The sequence below is a fragment of the Embiotoca jacksoni genome, unplaced genomic scaffold (assembly GCF_022577435.1).
Source record: "Embiotoca jacksoni isolate LCO1_2020_lvr unplaced genomic scaffold, fEmbJac1.0.p SCAF_5, whole genome shotgun sequence".
Taxonomy (NCBI): domain Eukaryota; kingdom Metazoa; phylum Chordata; class Actinopteri; family Embiotocidae; genus Embiotoca; species Embiotoca jacksoni.
In genome coordinates, this window is record NW_027185403.1 from 15,085,541 (window position 1) to 15,105,589 (window position 20,049).

At 39.4% G+C, this 20,049-nt stretch overlaps 1 protein-coding gene across 1 annotated transcript; it reads left to right on the forward strand.

The window, feature by feature from the left end:
- The first annotated feature begins 7,275 nt into the window (after positions 1-7,275).
- On the forward strand, positions 7,276-12,590 carry adrb2a (adrenoceptor beta 2, surface a). The gene is made up of 2 exons (XM_069171703.1): positions 7,276-7,428; positions 7,688-12,590. The coding sequence occupies exon 2, from the start codon at positions 7,688-7,690 to the stop codon at positions 8,942-8,944; it is 1,257 nt and encodes a 418-aa protein (XP_069027804.1). The 5' UTR covers positions 7,276-7,428; the 3' UTR covers positions 8,945-12,590.
- The last annotated feature ends 7,459 nt before the right edge of the window (positions 12,591-20,049 follow it).

The window sequence follows — 20,049 nt, forward strand, 5'->3', positions numbered from 1 at the left end:
GCACTCCAGATTCCTCCCACAGTTCAAAGACACACAGGTCAGGTTAACTGGCTGCAGTGTGAATGTGAACTTGAATGGATGTTTGTCTGTACCAGTGCCCTGTGGACCTCGGGGATAAGTGGGTATTGTGGAATGAATGTAGCAGGGGTGAAACAGATTCTTCACTTTTTTTTAACTGATAAGATGATATTCATTTATGATCAATCAAATGTAAAAATACTTTAGTAGTAGCCTTTTATGGAATAATAAATAATCCGCCATAAGCTACTTGAAGCAACAACAATTTTATTAGTTCAATAATAATAATAGATCAATTACTACAGTGCTGCAGAAATGACTCAATTATTCCACTACCTGATTTCCCAATTTATTCTATTGATGTCACAATTTTCATGAATTTCATGCTTCGCTTGACACATTACTGTTCATTTGAATGAAATAATTAAGTTGTGCGCAGTCTGTGGCCGATTTCATGCTTCACAGTGATGAACTGCAAAGTCAAATAATACCTTTATGGCAAAAAATGACGTTCAAAGGCTCTTGAAAAACTGATATTAAGCTGCGTGCAATAATGTTTTATTTTTTATTTATTAGCCGATAGTCATCAGGGACACCCCTTGAAGTTCCTTGTAAGCCTACAAATCCAAAGGTACCAAAACGCACAGGCACATTATATGAATACAACATTTTTTTTTGTTGTTGTTTTTAATCAGAAATTAAATCCAGATGCCATTAGGTCTTCGTGTTACATCAAAAATGTACCTCCAATGGACTGTAATTGTTTCCAGTAAAGTAGGACATAATGACAAAATAGGCTACAATTGGCTTTAGATCATATTTGACAAATTGTGGCAAACCAAAATAAATAAATTTGATGTCTGAATGTCCCTTGAGCATTTGCGGCACTTATCATCACACGTGACTAAGATTGACTAGGCATGGCTGATCCTGATAAAAGACCCTGTTGATATGCAGGCCTCAGATTCAGTATATCTTTCTGACATGGAAACCACCCACATTATCATGACCAAGATTTAACATCAGATCATCATTTATTATTACAACATAGGTTAACGTTGATATAACCTATGTTAGACTCCAAATAGTTCTGTATAAGGTAATAAAAGTGTTTATGTCACCAGTAGATGTATAACTCGTACTTGGCAAAAACAGCAATGCAGTTTAATGTTTGCAGCTGCGGGATGCACTCAGACAAAAGCAGCACCAGAATATAGTGAGTCATGTGCAGAGGTACAATGAACACTGTCAAAGTTTATTTAAATGTGTAGGGGAGGGGGAGGGGGTGGTACACTCTAACAGAGTAATAAATAAGTGATAAATTACTGAGCTTGTGTTGTTTGATTCCATCCAACTGTTTGCAGTTTAGACACTGATAAAGGAATATAAAGCCCGCTTATTGCTCACAGCTTCAGTTGTCACTATGCTTATAGTCTGGAAACTGTTCGCGTTAAGGTTCGCTCAGCCACTCGCAGGGCAGACCAATCAGTGATCAGTGGAGTTGGCTAAGTGCAATGGTGTTGAAGTCAAGCATTTGTTTCAAAATGTAGTTCCAACTGGGGTTGGGCTTAAAAAAGTATATTTTCTGATTTGAATTGATCTTATTAATCTGATATAGATTCATAATATTCCCGTTTTAACGCCATCGATTTACTCCTCCCTAGTGCTAAAGTTCACGTGTTAGAGGTCTGTGGAAAGCTGAGATTCTTATGAATCATTTCAAGATCATTTCAGCCAGCAGGTTCAGTAAATTTTGGTCAGCCCTTCTCTTTGTCAGTATTTTCACTGAAACATAAAGATGCTCTTCTAAGTTATAATGTCCTGTGTCTCTCTCGCTTCTTCACAGTGACTGTGTTTTGTAAATATACTCCCAACTTATAGCTTTGGTGGATAGAAGCTCACAAGACTGCAGATATTTAGACAAGCTAGATATCTGCCAGATATACAGTGAGAAACAAAAGTCACTCAGAAGTTATTCAATGCAATGCACATGAGAAGGATTCAACGCGCTATCACGCCAAAGCATGTAATACACTGGTTAGTCCACTAGAGGGTACAGTGACTGTGTCACTTTTTTCCTCACCTCCGGATGAAAAGAAAAGTGCCTTAGGTTGAAGCACCAACAACCGTGTGGATAGGAAAAAGATCATGAGGCAAGTACCTTTATGTACATCATGTAAGTTACTTAATACATGTTACCAAAGTTAAATATGTTACGTTATGTAAGTAACTCACTTACGGAATTGGAACATTGGTCATCTGGATGAAAGTCCTTTTGGTTCCATCCAACCACCCCTGACCTCCTCCTTACTCTGACTTTATTACTCTTTGTACTTTGTCACATGATGTCTGTCTTTGACCTTGGTCATACATTCGTGTACTTTTCACGTCTGGGTGGTGCAAAACGTGACACTGACACAGTATCCTCTTGTGGACGGACCCGTGTATTACAAGCTTTGGCATGTTTCAGGGCTAGAGGACGTGAAAACCCAGTAGGCTATGGTGTGAGGGCTACAAACCAACTTAGACATGATGAGAAAAATGCTTGCATTCTTATTTCAAATCCATAATGATTAAACTGCATCACAAAATTCACATTAATGATTAATATCATTGGCAGCCACACCATTAGATGCCTCTGTTCCATCTCTTTCATTTGAAATGTTTGGGAGACAAAATTATAGCTGTTCATTTATTTATATCTCAATTTGCCTTCAAAGTTCAAATGGCACCAAGATGTCTGAGTAAAAAAACATTTCCTGAACTGGTCGAGAAATAAAGATTGAGAATGTCTTTGCTTTTTATTTGTGTTAAAATAGTCAAGAATTGGATCATCAATGTTTTTTAAACAATAATGAATTAAAATTCCCCTCTCTGCTGACTAGAGGTCTATAATTTGCTGAATAGCACACACTAATTAAGTTGTCACAGCAAAGCAGTGCATTCATTTTCTTCCCACACATTTAACCAAGGCAATAATTCAGTTCAGTCTTGACTACCTAATTTACACTATTAATCCTGCTCTAAGTCCTGCAACAGAATTCCTGTCTTTCAACAGGATGTTCTGGTAAACCAGTCGGTCATTGGGTCATTCCAAGTATTCAACCTTTAACCTTCTCAAACAAGCATACTCTCTGTGAGTGTTTCCCTTTGTACGCTTGATCAATAAGACAGACAGAAAAAGTGACTTCCCTGAGACCGGCCTTTTTACCACCAAGCAAAGAACGAAAGAATTCTGCCCTCTGTCAGTTACATTGGAGTTTACTGTGCCTTGGCATAGATATTATTGCATTGCCATGCAGGGTATTGTTATGGTGAAATGCAGGCCAACGCCTGCTCGGAAAAAACAAGTACAAGTGAAACACACTCGACCCTCGCACATTTACAAGCTCTGAAACAGCACAATCTGTTAGATAGACAAAGTAAAACATGACGGTATCCTGTAATACATGTGTTACATTGGTCAGACCCCCATAAGGACATTTTTCATTTATCTTTTGTGTATGTTGAACTGTTTCAAGAAGCCACAGACTAACAGTTGTTGAATCGTACTGTAAAATGTTTTTACAACCTCTTCCTCTGCCTGAACTTTATCAGGGCAAAACTCAGTGAACAATGACATTTATGCCCGGTCAGTAGCTGCTCAGTCTATATATAGTCTTTTCTATTCAAAATATACAAAATAGTTTTGTCTGACTATTTCTGTTTATCTGAACCACACGCAATACCAGCTTTGATATTTTCCAATTATGACAAGAACTCACTCTGACACTACATTTTCATTGAAGTGCGAATAGTGTTACATCTTTGGTCTCCAATGGCTGTACACCCATTTGTTGTTGGGTGTAACTCACAAGCAGTTCCCTAAGGGCTTTTACTAATGAACCAATCAGTGGTTCCTGGTCTGGAATAATCCCAAGGGGAAGGTCTTTGTTCCAATGAATTAAATAAGGACATGATTGAGCTGGACAATAATTCCTTAAATCAGACAGATATTGAATTGACTAGACGTGACTGAACAATCAGCATCAGAAAAATCACATCACCAAATTCAGTTGGAAAATCCAAATCTTTTCCCAATTTATTTAATTATATTTGCCTATTTTTCTACTGATCGGAAATGATAAAATTACAGCCTGTGTATTTGCTTTACACCTAGCAAACAGTCATAACGGTATTATCAATCTTTATTTCTAACTTTCAACTTGAAAATGTATAAAATTTGGCTGTTCATTTTGTTTAATTTTCTCTTTATAATGCATTAAATATGTAGCCAGTAAAGTAATTTGATGTTAAAGAGAAGAAGTGAAAGAGAGAATTGAGGCCCTCTCATTTCCTGTCATACTACTGAGACCTCTCCCTAGGGGAACCAGACCTCCAGGTATTCCTCACAGATTGCAGGACAAATATAAGGGAGGAGGGCGATGGAGCATGTTCGGTCATCAGGTCAACATCAGAACTTTCCAAGAAAAAGTGGGAATTCAAAAGGTGATGGGGTGGAGAGGAAATAGATTTATTGGAGCAATGTATGACTCAACAGAGCAGTGTGTAATATCGAAGTGTAGACAGGATCCAAAACAGCTGAAGGGTTATCCAAATGTGAAACGGTTCTGCCTGGCAGTGACAGGATACAGGAAGATAGATGTCACCCACTGAGGAAACAAATTATGATGAATCGAAGGCACTCTTTTCCAAAACAGAACACTTCACAGAAATTACATCTAGATAACGTTTAGGATGTGCATTGAGGCTCTAAACCAGAGGAACGATGTTTAATATGTGAGGTAGTTGACTAAGGTACATTCAAAGTAACCAGTCCAAAGGAGCTTAAGCCAACATCCCCAGATAATAATGTACCTGATCATCCGATCAAAATAAAATGATTGTATAGGTTAGGTCAAAATGTGACAGCCTTTTTCTTTTCTTTTTTTAAACACTTAATAAAAATGTAAAAGACAAATGTGAGGCCTCTTCAGATGGCAACAGCAACACGACAAACAAAGCGTTGAGGTCTGCTGTGTTTAATATACCCTACAAACCTTTGGTTGGGAGGTGCTGATACTGACTGACTTATCTACACATGGTGGGTTTGTCATGCATGTTGAGCAAAAGATGAGGCCCATTAGAAACAGCAGAAGACAGGTCAGAAGGTCATGAGAACATTTTAATTAACTGTGGCTACATTAATATTCATGTTTATGAAAACCTCTCAATAAAAGTTGTCATGAAACAAAGTGTGTAAGAAGACAAAAGGCCACTAAATCAATAGAAATCTCTCAATGCCATGAATACCTGTCGTAGAGTTTATGGTAATTTGCCCAGTGGTTAGTGGGATTCTGCCTTAAGGGCCACGTGTGCAGATCTCTGCATTGGCAGCAACATAATAAGTTAATATTATTTGATGGAGCCCATGATGCAGATTCATATCATAAGGCACAGCATGGCTACCTGAGCTGTTTATCTTCAAAAGCATCTTAAAGGAAATAGTTTTTAACATCAATATGAATGCTGAGTATTGAGATCTGAACATACGGATATTTACTGGTTGGATTTGTTCTTGCATGACGCAAGAACACGTCATATGGACTTTGGTGAGAGATTATTGTAGAGCACATGGATGAATCACAGTGCCTGTGGCGTCTGCACTCATTGAAGGTCAGGGCTCTGGAAACCATCATCACTTCCCCTCTGTGAGCTTAGCAAAGACCTGCACACATGAGCAGGTCTTGCAAGCACTCAGAGGACTGAAACTCACTTACCTCAAAGGCTTGTTTGTGATCCATGTTCTATTACAATGATTATGTTATTCAGAAACCTAACCTGACCTCTATTCTTACTGTATTTCAATCAAATTGCCTGGAGTCGTGATAAGACACAAAAAGTAATACACAATAACTCATGCCTGAAATTGTGTTTTATCAGTTGATGACGAACGTGTGAAAGAGCATTAATCATTTCACTGCAGTGATCCAGTATGAGTGTGACAGGGACTTAATGTGTGATTTTAAAGGCAAATATAGTAAAGCACACATGAAAAGGAAAGCAGTACAGTAAATAAAGAACAAAAATCTCAATCCACAGCACACACGTTTTAGTTTTTGGTGGCTTACATGGTGTCTGATCTTATGAACTTACGTTAATGCCATTTGTTAAGTGTGTTTTGTGCAATCTTTCAACATTCAGTTTAGTCCTCCAGTAAAACCTCAGAAAATAACAATGAAAGTCATTAGAGCTCTAAATTTAGTTAAGATCTTAACTGTCTTGCTCCCTAAATTAAAGAATAGAAGTAAAATCGACTGATTTCTGTTTAGTGGGGAGACATCATATTGACTCCATGCAGGTAGATATTATGCACAAACTGCAGCAGAGGTCAACATTTTGCATCAGAATTTGGGTAGGATTTCAGATATATAGAGAAACTTTCTTCTTTTGTATAGCAAAGTGTGTTCATAAACGCTGTATCTTTACATAATGTAAATTTACCCTGAATCCCAAATGCAAATTTGTATTTGGATGCAATAGACACGCCTTTGTTTGTGTCCAGCAGACTACACCCTCAGGGCCATGGATGCTGATTCAGACCAGAAACAAGAGGTAATTTTCTCCAGTTTAAACTTCAAACTTTTATCCTCTGCATTATGTAAACATAATTGTTTTTAATTTAATGTACCTCCAAGGACTCAACGGCTCTAATTTTTTGTGTTTGCTGTAGTTTACATTTTTATGTTAAACAACTACATCATAAAAACACAATAACCTGCCAAGATTTTGTCTGGACAAGAGGAGTGGTAGCACTCAAACCTTCCAATAAATTAGAGATTATACTCTGATGTTGGTTTAACCTGCCAGTTGGATAACTTTGGAATCAGAGTCCAAAAAACTTCACCTGTTTTTAATATGATCCAGACTCACAGGCAAGAGTTGTAATAAAACTCTCCTGAGTACTTGGACTCCACTTCTGCTCTGAATGTTTTGTCTTAACTTCAGACACAGTTCATGCATTCTAAAACTGATTGAGCAGAAGTTTTTAAAAGTGTAAACTGAAATCGAATGTATGTGCTTTTGTTTGCAGCGCTTGTCTCATACAGCCCTGCAGCAGTGACTGCAAGGGACAGTGTGTTCAAACTCTTGAGAGCTCTCAGCACCCTCCGCAAGCAGGCTGTCTGATAGGCTGAACACTGACCATGATGTCATCACTGCATGCTATAAGGGCTCAGACAAATAGCCTGGGAAACACATTAGAAGAGACACTGCTCAACGGAGGGACCGAGCGAGTGAGACGCACAGAGATTAAGAAAAAAACTGAGTAGAACGAGGGACATATGATCTTCGACACTTTGCAGGAACTATTTGAACAGTGACATTTTTACTTTGTATGGGAGGCAGGAAACACAGAAACTACCTGTGGAGGTTTGTGCTTTTATTTTCGTGTGCTTTTTTAACGTGCTTGTATTGCTTGCTGGAGTTTAACAGGATGTAGTGAATTTGTTTTGTGGTGTTGGTGCTGTAATTTTTCCTTTTTTTCAGTGCATGCTTTCAAAGAACAATTAATATATAGACACAGGTTGTTTTTTTCTGTTCTCATCAGGCAGTTTTTACATTTAAGTTGTGATATTCACTTCTTTGTGTATGTGTGTGTGTGTGTGTTGTCCACATATGGTCCCTTCAGATGGGAAGTACAACCCCCCCAGTGTACCTCAATGTGAGTGCAGAGATGATCAACGCGTCATCAGAACCAGCTAAGAATGAGGAGGGTTACAGTGAGGCAACAATGATCCTGCTGGGCATGATCATGTCCCTACTGGTTTTGTGCATTGTCTTTGGCAACATCCTGGTCATAACAGCGATCGCCCGCTTTCAGCGTCTCCAAAATGTCACCAACTGTTTCATCATATCTCTGGCCTGTGCTGACCTGGTCATGGGTCTCATTGTGGTTCCTTTCGGTGCCTGTTACATCATCTTTAAGACCTGGCACTTTGGTAGTTTCTGGTGTGAGTTCTGGACTGCGACCGATGTTCTCTGCGTGACTGCAAGCATCGAAACCCTGTGTGTCATCGCGATAGACCGTTATTTGGCCATCACTTCTCCCTTCCGCTACCAGTCCATGCTGACCAAGTGCAAAGCTCGCATAGTGGTTGTGCTGGTATGGGTGATTGCTGCCTTGATATCTTTCCTGCCAATACACATGAAGTGGTGGATATCAGATGGTAAGGAAGCGAAGGAGTGCATTGAGGACAGTAACTGTTGTGAATTCTACACCAACATGGCTTACGCCATCACCTCCTCTATCATTTCCTTCTACATCCCTGTGGTGATCATGGTTTTTGTCTACAGCCGTGTTTTCCAAGAGGCCAAGCGCCAGCTGAAGAAGATTGACCAAAGCGTTGGACGTTTTCACAACAGCGACAACAGCACCTTAAAATCTCTAGAACCCAACAACGGGCGTGGCCACAAAAGGGTAAAGTTTTGCCTGCGGGAACACAAAGCCCTAAAGACACTAGGTATTATCATGGGGATCTTCACTCTGTGCTGGCTTCCTTTTTTTCTGCTCAATGTGGTGGTGGCTATATGGAAGGTGAAGGACATCGACCTCACCTTCAGGATCCTCAACTGGATAGGGTACGCAAATTCTGCCTTCAACCCCCTCATTTACTGCCGGAGTCCTGAGTTCAGGTATGCTTTCAAGGAAATCCTCTGCATGAAGAGGAACCGCCTCAGTAATCCGGGACCTGTGAATGGATACATCTACAGCAGGCACAGCTGGCAGAGCGAGCAGCAAGGGAGGAGTAAGGGCAGCTCGGAAGACAGTGACGCCAACGAAGGGTGTCTGGGGAAGGCAGTGGAGGTCTGCAGTGATGTGGACAGAACGGGGGACCCAAACGGGAATTGCAGCAAAGGCCTTTCGACTGTTGCGACTGCCCTGTAAACCCGGAGCTCTGAGACTCCGAGTCAACAGGGGAATCCAGATATGTTTACACTGCTATCATAAACTTTTTTCCAATTTACTGATGAAGGTAAGACCAGTCCTGCTGACTGACAGACTCTCTGGACCTAACTTTAAAGAAACAGTCTAAACCATGCTCAACAGAATAAATATTTAAGTTCCTCCTAAAACACAATCAACAAATACTGTTGGTAGATCACTTGTTCTTTTGTTACTTTGATCACAGTGACTTGACATCTACCTCATCACATCTTTTCAATATTTGTATTTAAAGTGACATTCATACACATTAACTGACTGTCCACACGGGTGAAACCAGGGCAGTTTATCAGCTGTTTATTTACTCTACTAAATGGTCTGTGGACTGTAGTAGAACAATTTATTTGGCTTCAACTGAAAACATGGGCATGTTTATTGTTTTTTTATTTATCCCTGAGTTCTTGGCTAAAGATCTTGTAATTCTTATTATCAAAGAGATGCTTTTCAATTTCAAAGTACATGTTGTAGGAGGTTGCCGATTCCAGTTGAGCGCACCAAAATGGCACGGATAGCAAGTATTTCATTAGAAAGTGGATTAGTTGTATGGAGGGGTTGAACAATATACCTTTTTGATGCTTTGTTTTAATATATACATTCCAAATCCACCAACATTTATAATCTGTCATCTTTTACTTTGCATTTTTTTTGGACCAATAAGAGGTGTGGCAGAACCTCAGCAATGCTGCAAGGCCCTGCTCCCTGCTCTAGTGTTTTACAGGCTGTTGCAGTTTCTGTGTCAAGCAGGTAGCACCAGAGATAGGAACGTTCACAGTACTCTACATCTCAGTGGTGCAGGCTGAGAAACGGCTGGGTGCCGTCCTCTGTTATTCATATAATAAATCTTACCAGTTTGTGTACATTGTATAAGCCAGATTCTGTTATCAGCCCTAAAGATATTAGATATATTTCAGAGCAATGCTCATGGCATTATGGATAATGTGGTTGATCTGAAATATTAACCTTTTAAAGCCTACAGCTGTTAAATGTGTAAATTCCAGCGCATGTTGCTACTGCACAGTCCAAACCCATCACTTCATGCACTTTATTAGCACATTTATGTGATACATAAACCATTATCTGGTACATTATATAGCCATTACATAAGTGTAAGAAAAAAAAACCGTTTCTATCCACTCAATGCTCCAGCAACAGTTATGCCCTTTGTTGGATAAGCCCTGTTTGCGTATCACATTTTGTGGTTGCTGTTTTCCAGCATGCGCAATGTTTACTGAAACCAGAGAAGCCGTTTCCTTAGTCATGGCACAGGGGTACAAACCACACACAATAATAAACAGTCCATCAAAATAGAGAAGTGATAACAAAGTTCCAGGCACCAGACATGGTGGTGATCGTGACCACGCAGCCCAATAAATGAGGAAGCGGAAAACTGTCAGTACTTCTGAATAGTGGAACTTTGTCACTGCTCTCTGATATTTCCCAGAGTCTCCTCAGTGTACACGGATGTCTTTGTGAAATCATGCAGTCTAACATTTGGATGAGACACTCAGTAGTACACAGAACAGTAATTTGTCAGCTATTTCAGCTCTTTCCATTTTCTTGAGATTTCTCTTGATGTGCAGTCTCCAGGAAACGCCTCAATCCAGCTGAGCACAGCCAAATAAACATGGATAAATACATTATCTCTGCCGTTCAGCTGGGGAATCCGATAAATCTCTCCTAAAAACAACACCGAAATAGATTAGGAGATTGTAAAGTATACAGTTTCCAATTTGCAGGTCATGATGCGGGCCAACCTGAAATAAGACCGTCTTTCTTATCAGCCATCTTAAGATCTCAGGCTCTTGGGAATATCATTTTTTGAAGCATTAATGGAGGATAAGCTCTTTATATGCTGGACTTAAATTGGAGAATTGATACATTTTTCCTACACTGTATATCTTGTAAGATCATCAGTCTGAAGATGAGTAAAGGCGGTGTGGCTGCATATGTCACCCCTTTGCCCAGTCAGTTTGGCAGTCTCTAGTGTGTTCTGATCAAAAGTGACAGCATGCTAAATGTAGCTCCTGAAGGTGGGAGGGGGACCGGGTCTTCTCTGCCAGTCTAAATCGGTGTGAGTGACCTGTGTTTTAGTGCATGTTGCGTTGCCTCTGCACGGAGCAAGGTCAGCTGACACCGTCCAAACTGTGAACTTTGTTCCCTCAGAGGAATCTCTACGTACTGTATCGCTCAGTTTTGCCATCACTGCTGTCACAGACCTTTTTCGGAATAGACGTAAATACAGTGTCATCCTACGTCAGTGTTTGCCATGTGAAAAACAAGCTTTCCAGTGTGTTGATCTTTTCCTGTTTTTCTTTATAACGGATTTCCAGCAAAGTAAATGCAGGGGTTGAAGGTCATAACAAATGTTTTTCAGCATTTTTTTTTTTCAACATATTCACTGTACAGCATGTATAAAGCACAAAACAGATGATGATTCGAGACCAAGTTTTTGATATGTTGTATTTATCCACTCATAATTAATTGATGTATTGCCACTAAATCTCTGCTGGTTTAAAATAAGTTTAAAAAAAATAATGTCATTTTAAAAGCACTGTGCAAGTGATTGTTTGACTGTCTGTTATATATTTGTGGTGATCGATGTGTTTGTGGAATATTGTTCCCTTTCTTTTCAAAGTGATCTATTTTAGCTGAAGTGGAGTCGGTTGTGAACTATATATCCACACTGCTCCCTCCTGGCAGTGGCCCATCCTTGCACCTCAGCTGTCAGAGTTATTAACGGTTAGTGTTTCATCAATACGCCTTTATTTATAAGGAAGTAATTCATGCCTTCACCTCGCCAGTGCTGGAGGACACAACACTGCTCTGTGCAACGAGTCTTGAATAATTAGCCGACACTACAACATTCTAAGCACAGTGGATGGTTTCGAACCATAAACGCGCCTACTGATGCACACAATGTACACTTAGTTATCTCACCAATTTCTCTGCTAAAACAAGTCTTAGAGGATACGTTACAATGCCACATGCACATAGCACACATCATCCTTGTCCTTACTGATCCACTAGTATTCCTATGTTGAATAAAAGTGTCTTTGCCCTACAAGAACAACTCCCTCTTGATTCAGATTAAGTCGTTCACTAGCTTAACGTAGCACTGTAGCACTTTCATGCAACATTCGCAGGCATTTTGTCAACTGAATACACTTTTAAGGCTAATAAATAATTTTGCCAAATCACTTGTACCATAATATTTTTTGTGGAAGTTCTTTTTCCTGTCTGCTACTCAAAATAAGGATGATCACAGCAGCATCTCAGCACAGATGTTAAAGTTGAAATAAGAGAATCTGACGTGTGTAAATGTGAATTTTTTGATTAAATTTAAATATTGCTTCAGCAGTCATATGAAAAGTAAACCTATCATATGTGAACTTTTTTCTTTTGTTACCAGGGTGACGGAGGTATCACTCAACTGAATGTTTACTAAATGTTTGCAAGCTATTTTTCGCACAAGTTCTTGTCACTGTTTATTATGGTATTGCAGTATGTTACACGATGTGGTGTCCTGTGGTATTTATTAAGAAAAATAAGTGTATGTGATGTAACATTTGTATTGAAATAAATTATGTACATGGTGCACATAATGTTCTTATTAATGTGTTCTTCTTCATGACCATTAAAGTGCACAACAGTAAGTAGTAAATTCTAACGCAGGGGAAACCATCAGCATGTGATTCAGATGGCGTGATGGACATGTAGGAGATGGGGATCCTATTAAAATGTTCCACTCTCTTTTTTAAACTGTATGTCTCCCCACAGCTCCAAATGATCATAGATTAAATCCAAGGCAGGGTGGCAGTGGAGATATATAGAGCCATAAAAGCGTCCTGATATTTGGCACTTAGTCAGAGTGGAAAGCATTTTTCATGTTTCTTTCAAGTATTAAATATGTTCATTCTTAAAATGAAGATTAAAATCCTTTAGAGTAGCCCTCACGGTTAGGGATGCATGAACATGAACATATTTTATGTAATGAGTTCTCATATTTCAGGGTGAACAGACATGTCGGACACTTAAATGAGTAGTTTTAATGAGACAATAGCATGTGTGCTGTTTTCCCTTTTCCTCATGAGACAAAGTAGGGTACGAAATGAGGCAATTTAAGAAGATCTACATACAGTATGATATATTATTTTTTGTATGATTTACAAACATCTTCAGTAATATCCTCATAAACATGTATCTACAGTTTTGTTTCTACACACATTTGCTAATGAAAGGATCAATTTCAATTTAGACCATTAAGACTTGCGACTAGCTGTAAGGATTGCTAAGACTCATGCAAATGTTAAAACAACTATCTTACTTGAAAAGTAATACCCAAGTGTTGCTGCCAAAGCCAAGTAAAACTTTGCTTTACATTTATCTGTAGGGCTACAGGTCTCAGCCTCCTCCCAGATGGAACACGGCATGGACACTGCACAGTAACAAAATGAGAACTTGTCCACTTCAACCACATTTTTGATGCACTGTCAATTAGAAATGTATGCTATATTTATGCTATGTCTGAACACTAGAGTTTGGATTTCACAACCCGAACCATCAGGCTCAACCTGATAATCTGGCTCAGATTATTCCAGCAGGTTTGAGAGGTTGGGCTCTGCATCCGCGGTGGATAAATGAACTGTGCAAACAGGCGGCTCTGAATGTGGTTTGAGCAGATCGCATCTCAATGTGTCCTCTCTGTGTTTTGGGTGTGATCACACCTGTACCTTGGACTCTTCACTTGCGATCACATCACCCAGATATGAACAGGCTCTTGTGTGCATTCTGACTTGACGCGCCTTCTTTGGTCCGAGTTTGACACAAAATTTGAAGCATGCAGTCTCTGTTCCAGTTTTCACAAAACAGGAACACTCATTGTTTAAACTGTGAATGGAAACTATATGTCTCAAGCAGGCCGTAGCAATTAGACGATCGAAGAGGGCCATGTTTTGGCCGAACTGGCAACCTGCAAGTGTATCCCGCCTTTCATCCAGTGGCAGCTGGGCTACACCTCAGCCTCCCTGTGAGCTTGTGTGCAGAAATAGGTTTGTGAGATCAGCCACGTGCTCTCTGGAGCTCGATGGCCAATTTTCAGTCCTGAAAAAGAAACTTCAAGAAATCCTTCCCAACTGGTTTTGACAACATTCTGCTCAGGCCTTCAAATAAGACCATGCATGGTAATATCTATCATCATGGCTTCAAGGAGTAAGATCCTTAAGAGTGAGACAATAAGGCAATTTTGCAGATCTACCCCCCTACCATGTTGTCTGAGACACAGCTAAAATGAAAAAAGCACCAGAGAGGGAAAACTTTCCTGAAAGAATGTGTTGGAACAGGATGACTATTTTCTCCGATATGCATGCATGGTGTGAGCATGTGAAAACATTATATCTGATAGATGGACCTGTCCCCCGGCACTTTGGTGGCAACAGTGACCAAGGCACCACAATGTCTGCAGTCCCCTTGCTCCCAAGGGCCATGCTTGCAATGTGGGCACATGTAGTGTCCGTGTTTATTTGAAAGCATGCGTATGTACGTGCACGCAGAGACGCATCCCAAATCACTTTCTCCCCTTCACCCGACCCGAGGTTATGAAAGCAAATTTGACGTCAAAAGATCTGTTTCGTTCTGTTTTTAAGGCCAAATTAAATGCTATAAAACATTTTACTTATCAAACTATTCTGCCAACCCATTTGGTACTTTGTCATAACCAAAATATCAGTGCAGTTTGTATGTTCTTATTCATTAATAAGTGAGTATATCCCATGGAAATTGTTGGCTTTTTAGACATATTTGAACAAACAAACGTTTCCTCCTTCTTTTTTTTTTTGTTCATGAACGTAAAACACTAGAGAGCTTTTAATTTGAAACAGATACAGGAAACATTCTGCTGACCAGTGGGGCAACTATATCTGCAGTCACTCGCTCAGTGACCGACATCTGTGTTTACTGTTGTTGATCTGTTGTTGCTGTTGCTGTCCAACTGCTTCTGTGAAAAAAAGTAAAAAAAGAAATTCATTCAGTTGCAAGATGTTTGAGAGGTTTCTTCTATAAACATCTCTATATTATGCTGATCAACATTAATATAATTTGGAACAACCACAACAGGTGTTTTGTCTTCTTTTTAGAGTCTTGAATGTTCCTGCTGTTTTCCTGCCCTGACAAGCTTTTTAAAAACCTTGCCAGACTCTTATGTATCCACAACCTTTTTTCTAAAGGCCTCAGAGAGCTCTTTCTAGCTTGGCATGATGACACCACATACTTAAATAGCAAACAGGACACCAGACCCTTAATGTCAGAGGTTTAGATAAGACAAGTTCCACCTGTCATTCCCTGAGGAGATTCTAATCAGTGGCATCAGAACCGGAACCCCTCATTAAAATTTTAGGGATTTAATAGTCTGATAAACACAGATATGACTTTTGATATGACTGATCTGTTTTTTGTTGTGTTTTCTTTGCTTCTTTGTTTGCTTTTTTTTAGATTATGAAAATGACTTTAAACTGTGAATTTCATTTGACTATCTTACCTTTATTAATAGACCCTTTTTCAAAGTGGATCCAATGGTTGTGTGGTAACTATGTTGAAAAAGCCAACATGGACTTAGTTTTCATGACAGTATTTGACTTCATTTATGTTCTTCAAAAGTCAAACCTTGAAGATGGAGACTCGGGATGCCTGTTTTACTTTGTCTCTCTTACTTCCTTGTGTGGCTTTATTATATGTAAATTATAAATAATAATAAAGTGGCTCCTGCTTTTTTCCTCATGAAGACCGTGGGGAGATAACACCGACGCTGCCCATGTGTACTCGTGTACAGTATGAGCAGCTCCTCAGAAAGATGTTTGTGGTTTGTCTGTGATGAAAAATGTATTCTGGCTGTGGTTTACAGGAGGTGAAGAAAGTTTTCTTAACTGAGCGTACGGGTGGTCATATAAGTTAACTGCTTGCAATCCGGAGGGAGTGTTGTACCACTTAATTTCAAGTGTCAGCCTCTTATTTGAAGTGTTATTAATTGTTTTCTTGCTGCTGATAGTGGCTGGCACATTGACACAGCCCAAAGGGGATGCAGCGTAATAACACCATTTAAAATGGGCCCTGAGCTCTGTCTGTTTCTTTCTCTCCTAATGACTCAATTATCTGACAAAATAGCAGTCATAATTTGCTTCCAGGTAATCAATTTGACTCAGAGCCAGCTCCAGTGTATTGTATTAATAATGATAAGCAATTGTATTGGGCTTTGTAAAGTGTCACTTCTGGAGGCTTTACAAAGTCAAACCAGAGCCTTATGTAATACTGCAGTACAGTTCTGGAGGTTTGTAGTAGCGTTGAATGGTGAAGTGTGATCTGTGCTGCAGGAATTGGCTTTTGAAGAAGGCATTCATCAACCAGCAGCCTCACTGTTGTACAGCACAGTCATCAGCAGGACTGGTAAAATAGAAAGCTTACATTAACCATTGTTAACTCGTTATTATCTCAGCTCATAAGACTACTCTGCAGCTGAGACTAATACACGAGAATGGTCTGATGAAAACCAGGCATTCACTGTTACATGTGTGTAAATGGATTATTTCTATCAGAAAATGGAGCTATAAATACTGTAAACGTGAAGAAAAGAAGTCCACTCGGAAAAGCACACAACTTGTAAAGTCCATTTGGACTTCTGTAAGTTTGTGATGTCACAACCCTCAGCACAGTCCAACCTTTTATGTGGAAAAAACACACTGTAATGGAGCTAGAAAGCTACATGAAGAAAAACCTGTAATTGGCCTGGGCATGCATCACACAGAGAAGAGTCGGGGTCATTGATATCAAAGCGACTTAAAAACAGTCACAAAACAGTCTATTCTTGGTAGAGCTCCAGAAAGAAGCTTAAGATAGGAGATGTAAATCTATATTGAGATGTTTTTTGCCACTTGAAACTTCAGAAGATATGTAGACTGTACATAAAACACTGGAAAAGTATAACATTTCGGACCTTTAAGTAATTGGAGAACTCAAAGATTTTAAGACATTCTGAAGAAACACAAGTATATGGAGTGTCACTGTCACATTTTTGTTGGATCCTAAAAGGAGTCGAAATTCCTATGGTGACCTGTCCAAGCCAGACTTGTCAGGCGTCATCACTTCTAGACTCTCTGTGATTGTTCTTTATGCCTTTGACACCACAGTAATCTCCCCCGAGCATTCCCTGACATGCTTGTGTGAGACAAAGATGCTTGTCAGTTGGATGCCTAATATGGTGCTACAGATATGGACGCAGCGTGTCGGCTGGTGTGCAGAGGTGGCGATCAAGTGTTTCCTGCTGGACGTGTGTTTACGTGTGTGGTCTGAATGGCTCATGGTTAGTGTCCAGCGGCAAGGAAGTATCCAGCAGTAAGCCACAATCCCAATAGAGCAGCGCAGCATGTGAAAGGAAAGCTATGAATTTGTATTTTAAACTCGCCTCAGGCCAAAAGCAAATAATTGTAGCATGGACAGTGCATTCCATCAGACTTGTCAGAAGCTCTCTCTTAATCAAGTGGATGGACACACACTGATTCATTTGCTATTCACAGCTTAATTACTAAGCCATTTATTTAACTTTTTGTTTTTAAGTAAATGGACCAACTCAGCCCCCTTGTTCTTCAAGTGTACTTTTTTATAAGTTCAGTTCAAAGACTTAAATGTAATATATGTTAAAAACCAAATTGTAAATGAAAGAAACAGGACTGAAAACTTCATGCCGTAGTTGATGTTCAAAGAAGACTGTATTCGAACCACTTCAAATGCACGAAACTTGAATAACCTTTTATCAACAATAAACCATCTCAGACATTTTCAACTTCATATCTAGTCCAGTGAGAGGAGACAGCCCCTGTCAACATAAACCTCCTCTAATGAAATAGGCAGTGAAATCAGTGAAATCCTGCCAGAAAAACTGTCATCACAAGCTGCTGTAGTTATTCACCTCGACCTTATTGAGGTTACAGAAAGGCACTTTTGGTACAGACAATTCATATTGCTGTGAGATCATCTGAGCTGGACTACTCACTCATAGCCTTCCTTAATATTATAGAGAGCACACACTCTCCAACTCTTGATGGGACAAATGATAAGGTCATGTGTGTGCGTGTGTGTTTTTAGTGTGTTTATGTGTGCCCTTACGTGTGTGTTGGTTGCGGTGGATGTGAACAGTGAAGGAGAAGAGGAGAGAGTTATGATCTTGCAGAGGTGAAAGATGGAGAAGGACATGAGGGCAGGGTGGAAATGTTGTGATGTGTGTGTGTGTGTGTGTGTCCTTAACTGCACAGAAAAGCATGCATGTTCCTTAAATCCTGCTGCTGAAGTTAGACCGTGACAAATCAGCTATGTTCCCAATAAGGCCGTGTCAATAATAAGACGGCCACCCCGGACTTGTCTCAGAGTTCACGTACTATATCCTGGACTGTTCTTCTGTTCTTCTAAACCTATCGTTTATTCAAGTCATATGCTGCGTGTGCTGCGTTTAGGTCCGTTCTAACACCACCACACAACAGGAGTATTGTTCAGAAAAACTTGTACAACACTTTTCACACTGGAGAAACAAACCAATTATCCTGAAAGTCATGACTCTCTGACATGTTTGCAGGGTTTTGCAAATGCAGAAATACCACAAAAATATTCTTCAAGTTACTTCTCCACAAATAAAAAGATAGAGGTCCAAAAGGTACGATTCTCTCCTGTGAACCATTTGAAGATGAACCTTTCTAATTGTTTTTGTTGGCTTCTGTATAACCTGTATGTCCCGCAAAGTGAGTCACTCACATCAACAGGTGTGGTCCAGCGTGTATCATGTGCACAACAATGTTTGTATGTATGTATGTGTAAGTTTCTTTCACCTCCCAAACCAACTTTTAGTCTGTCTGTTAGCTTCATAAAACTAGCTAACTAACTCGCTGTATTAGGCTTTTCCTTTCATCAATACTTTTGTATATGTTTATGTTTTCTTTTATGTTGCAGCAGTTTTTAAAAAAGTTAGTTAGTTTATAGTACATTAGCATGTAGTCCAAAAGGTCTCAATGACATGAGTTCGTTTGAAATTTCAACTTTCAACACATTGAGTTCAACTCAACACTACTCCAGCAATGTCTTCAGTTTTGGGTCCAGGAGTCCTCTTGGGTTTCTCGATGAATACAAATAAATTAGACACAGATATAAACAATAGTGATGCCGAAATGGTTTCTAGCCTTTGTTCTTCCTGGTTTCATTTGTACAGATGAAGTCATAAAAAGCTTTATAGACTGACTTGCATATGTTTACTGAGGAGAGTAAAGATTTGTTTTGTGTCACAGTTGAGTGGCATTAATTCCCTGTATAGCTGAAATAACTATTGATATTTCTTGCTAACGCTCTTGAGACTAGTTATAGGTCCGCATTCGTTTATACTGTAACTCCACGGGTTTCCAAGTAGTTCTATTTTTTTTAAGCCGTTTTCTCTCAATTTGATCATGTTATATAAAACAAAACAACAGTGACAATCCCTTTGGGGTATTGTGTAAAAGACATAAAGTCACTTGCATATTATGAGCAAGAATGAATTAATCATTGTCAGGGCTTGACAGACCACTTTTTAAGTTGTTTTCTTGGTGTTTTTACCTTCGCTCTCTCCTATGCCACAGAAATTACACAATTCAAGTTTTACATTTTGTGCACTTTGGGTTTTACATGTTTTTTTTATTACGTTATTACTTGGGTTGGTGGATTTTTTTGGGGTGACATAACATTGTTCAATGTTGTGTTCGTCCGCTGTTGATGTTAATGAGCTTCCGTCATCAAATCCAAGTTTTAAATGATGGAGTATATAGTGTAAAATTAAGTAAAAGTCCCTAAAGATCATTTGACAGTAACCCTGGCAATACTTAAAAAGGAAGAACAATTCAGTGCTTGTTTTGGCACTGCTGGACTTGTTTTGAATGTGTGCTATTCTCACGCCTGTGAGGGGAAGAAGCTTTGAAACATTATTCAGCATGCAGATCATGTATGCAGACATTCCTTCCTTTGGCTCGTTGTGTTAGAACAAACTA

Excerpts from the sequence above, each read along its gene's own strand:
- adrb2a (XM_069171703.1), top strand. The coding sequence starts at position 7,688 with ATGGGAAGTACAACCCCCCCAGTGTACCTCAATGTGAGTGCAGAGATG.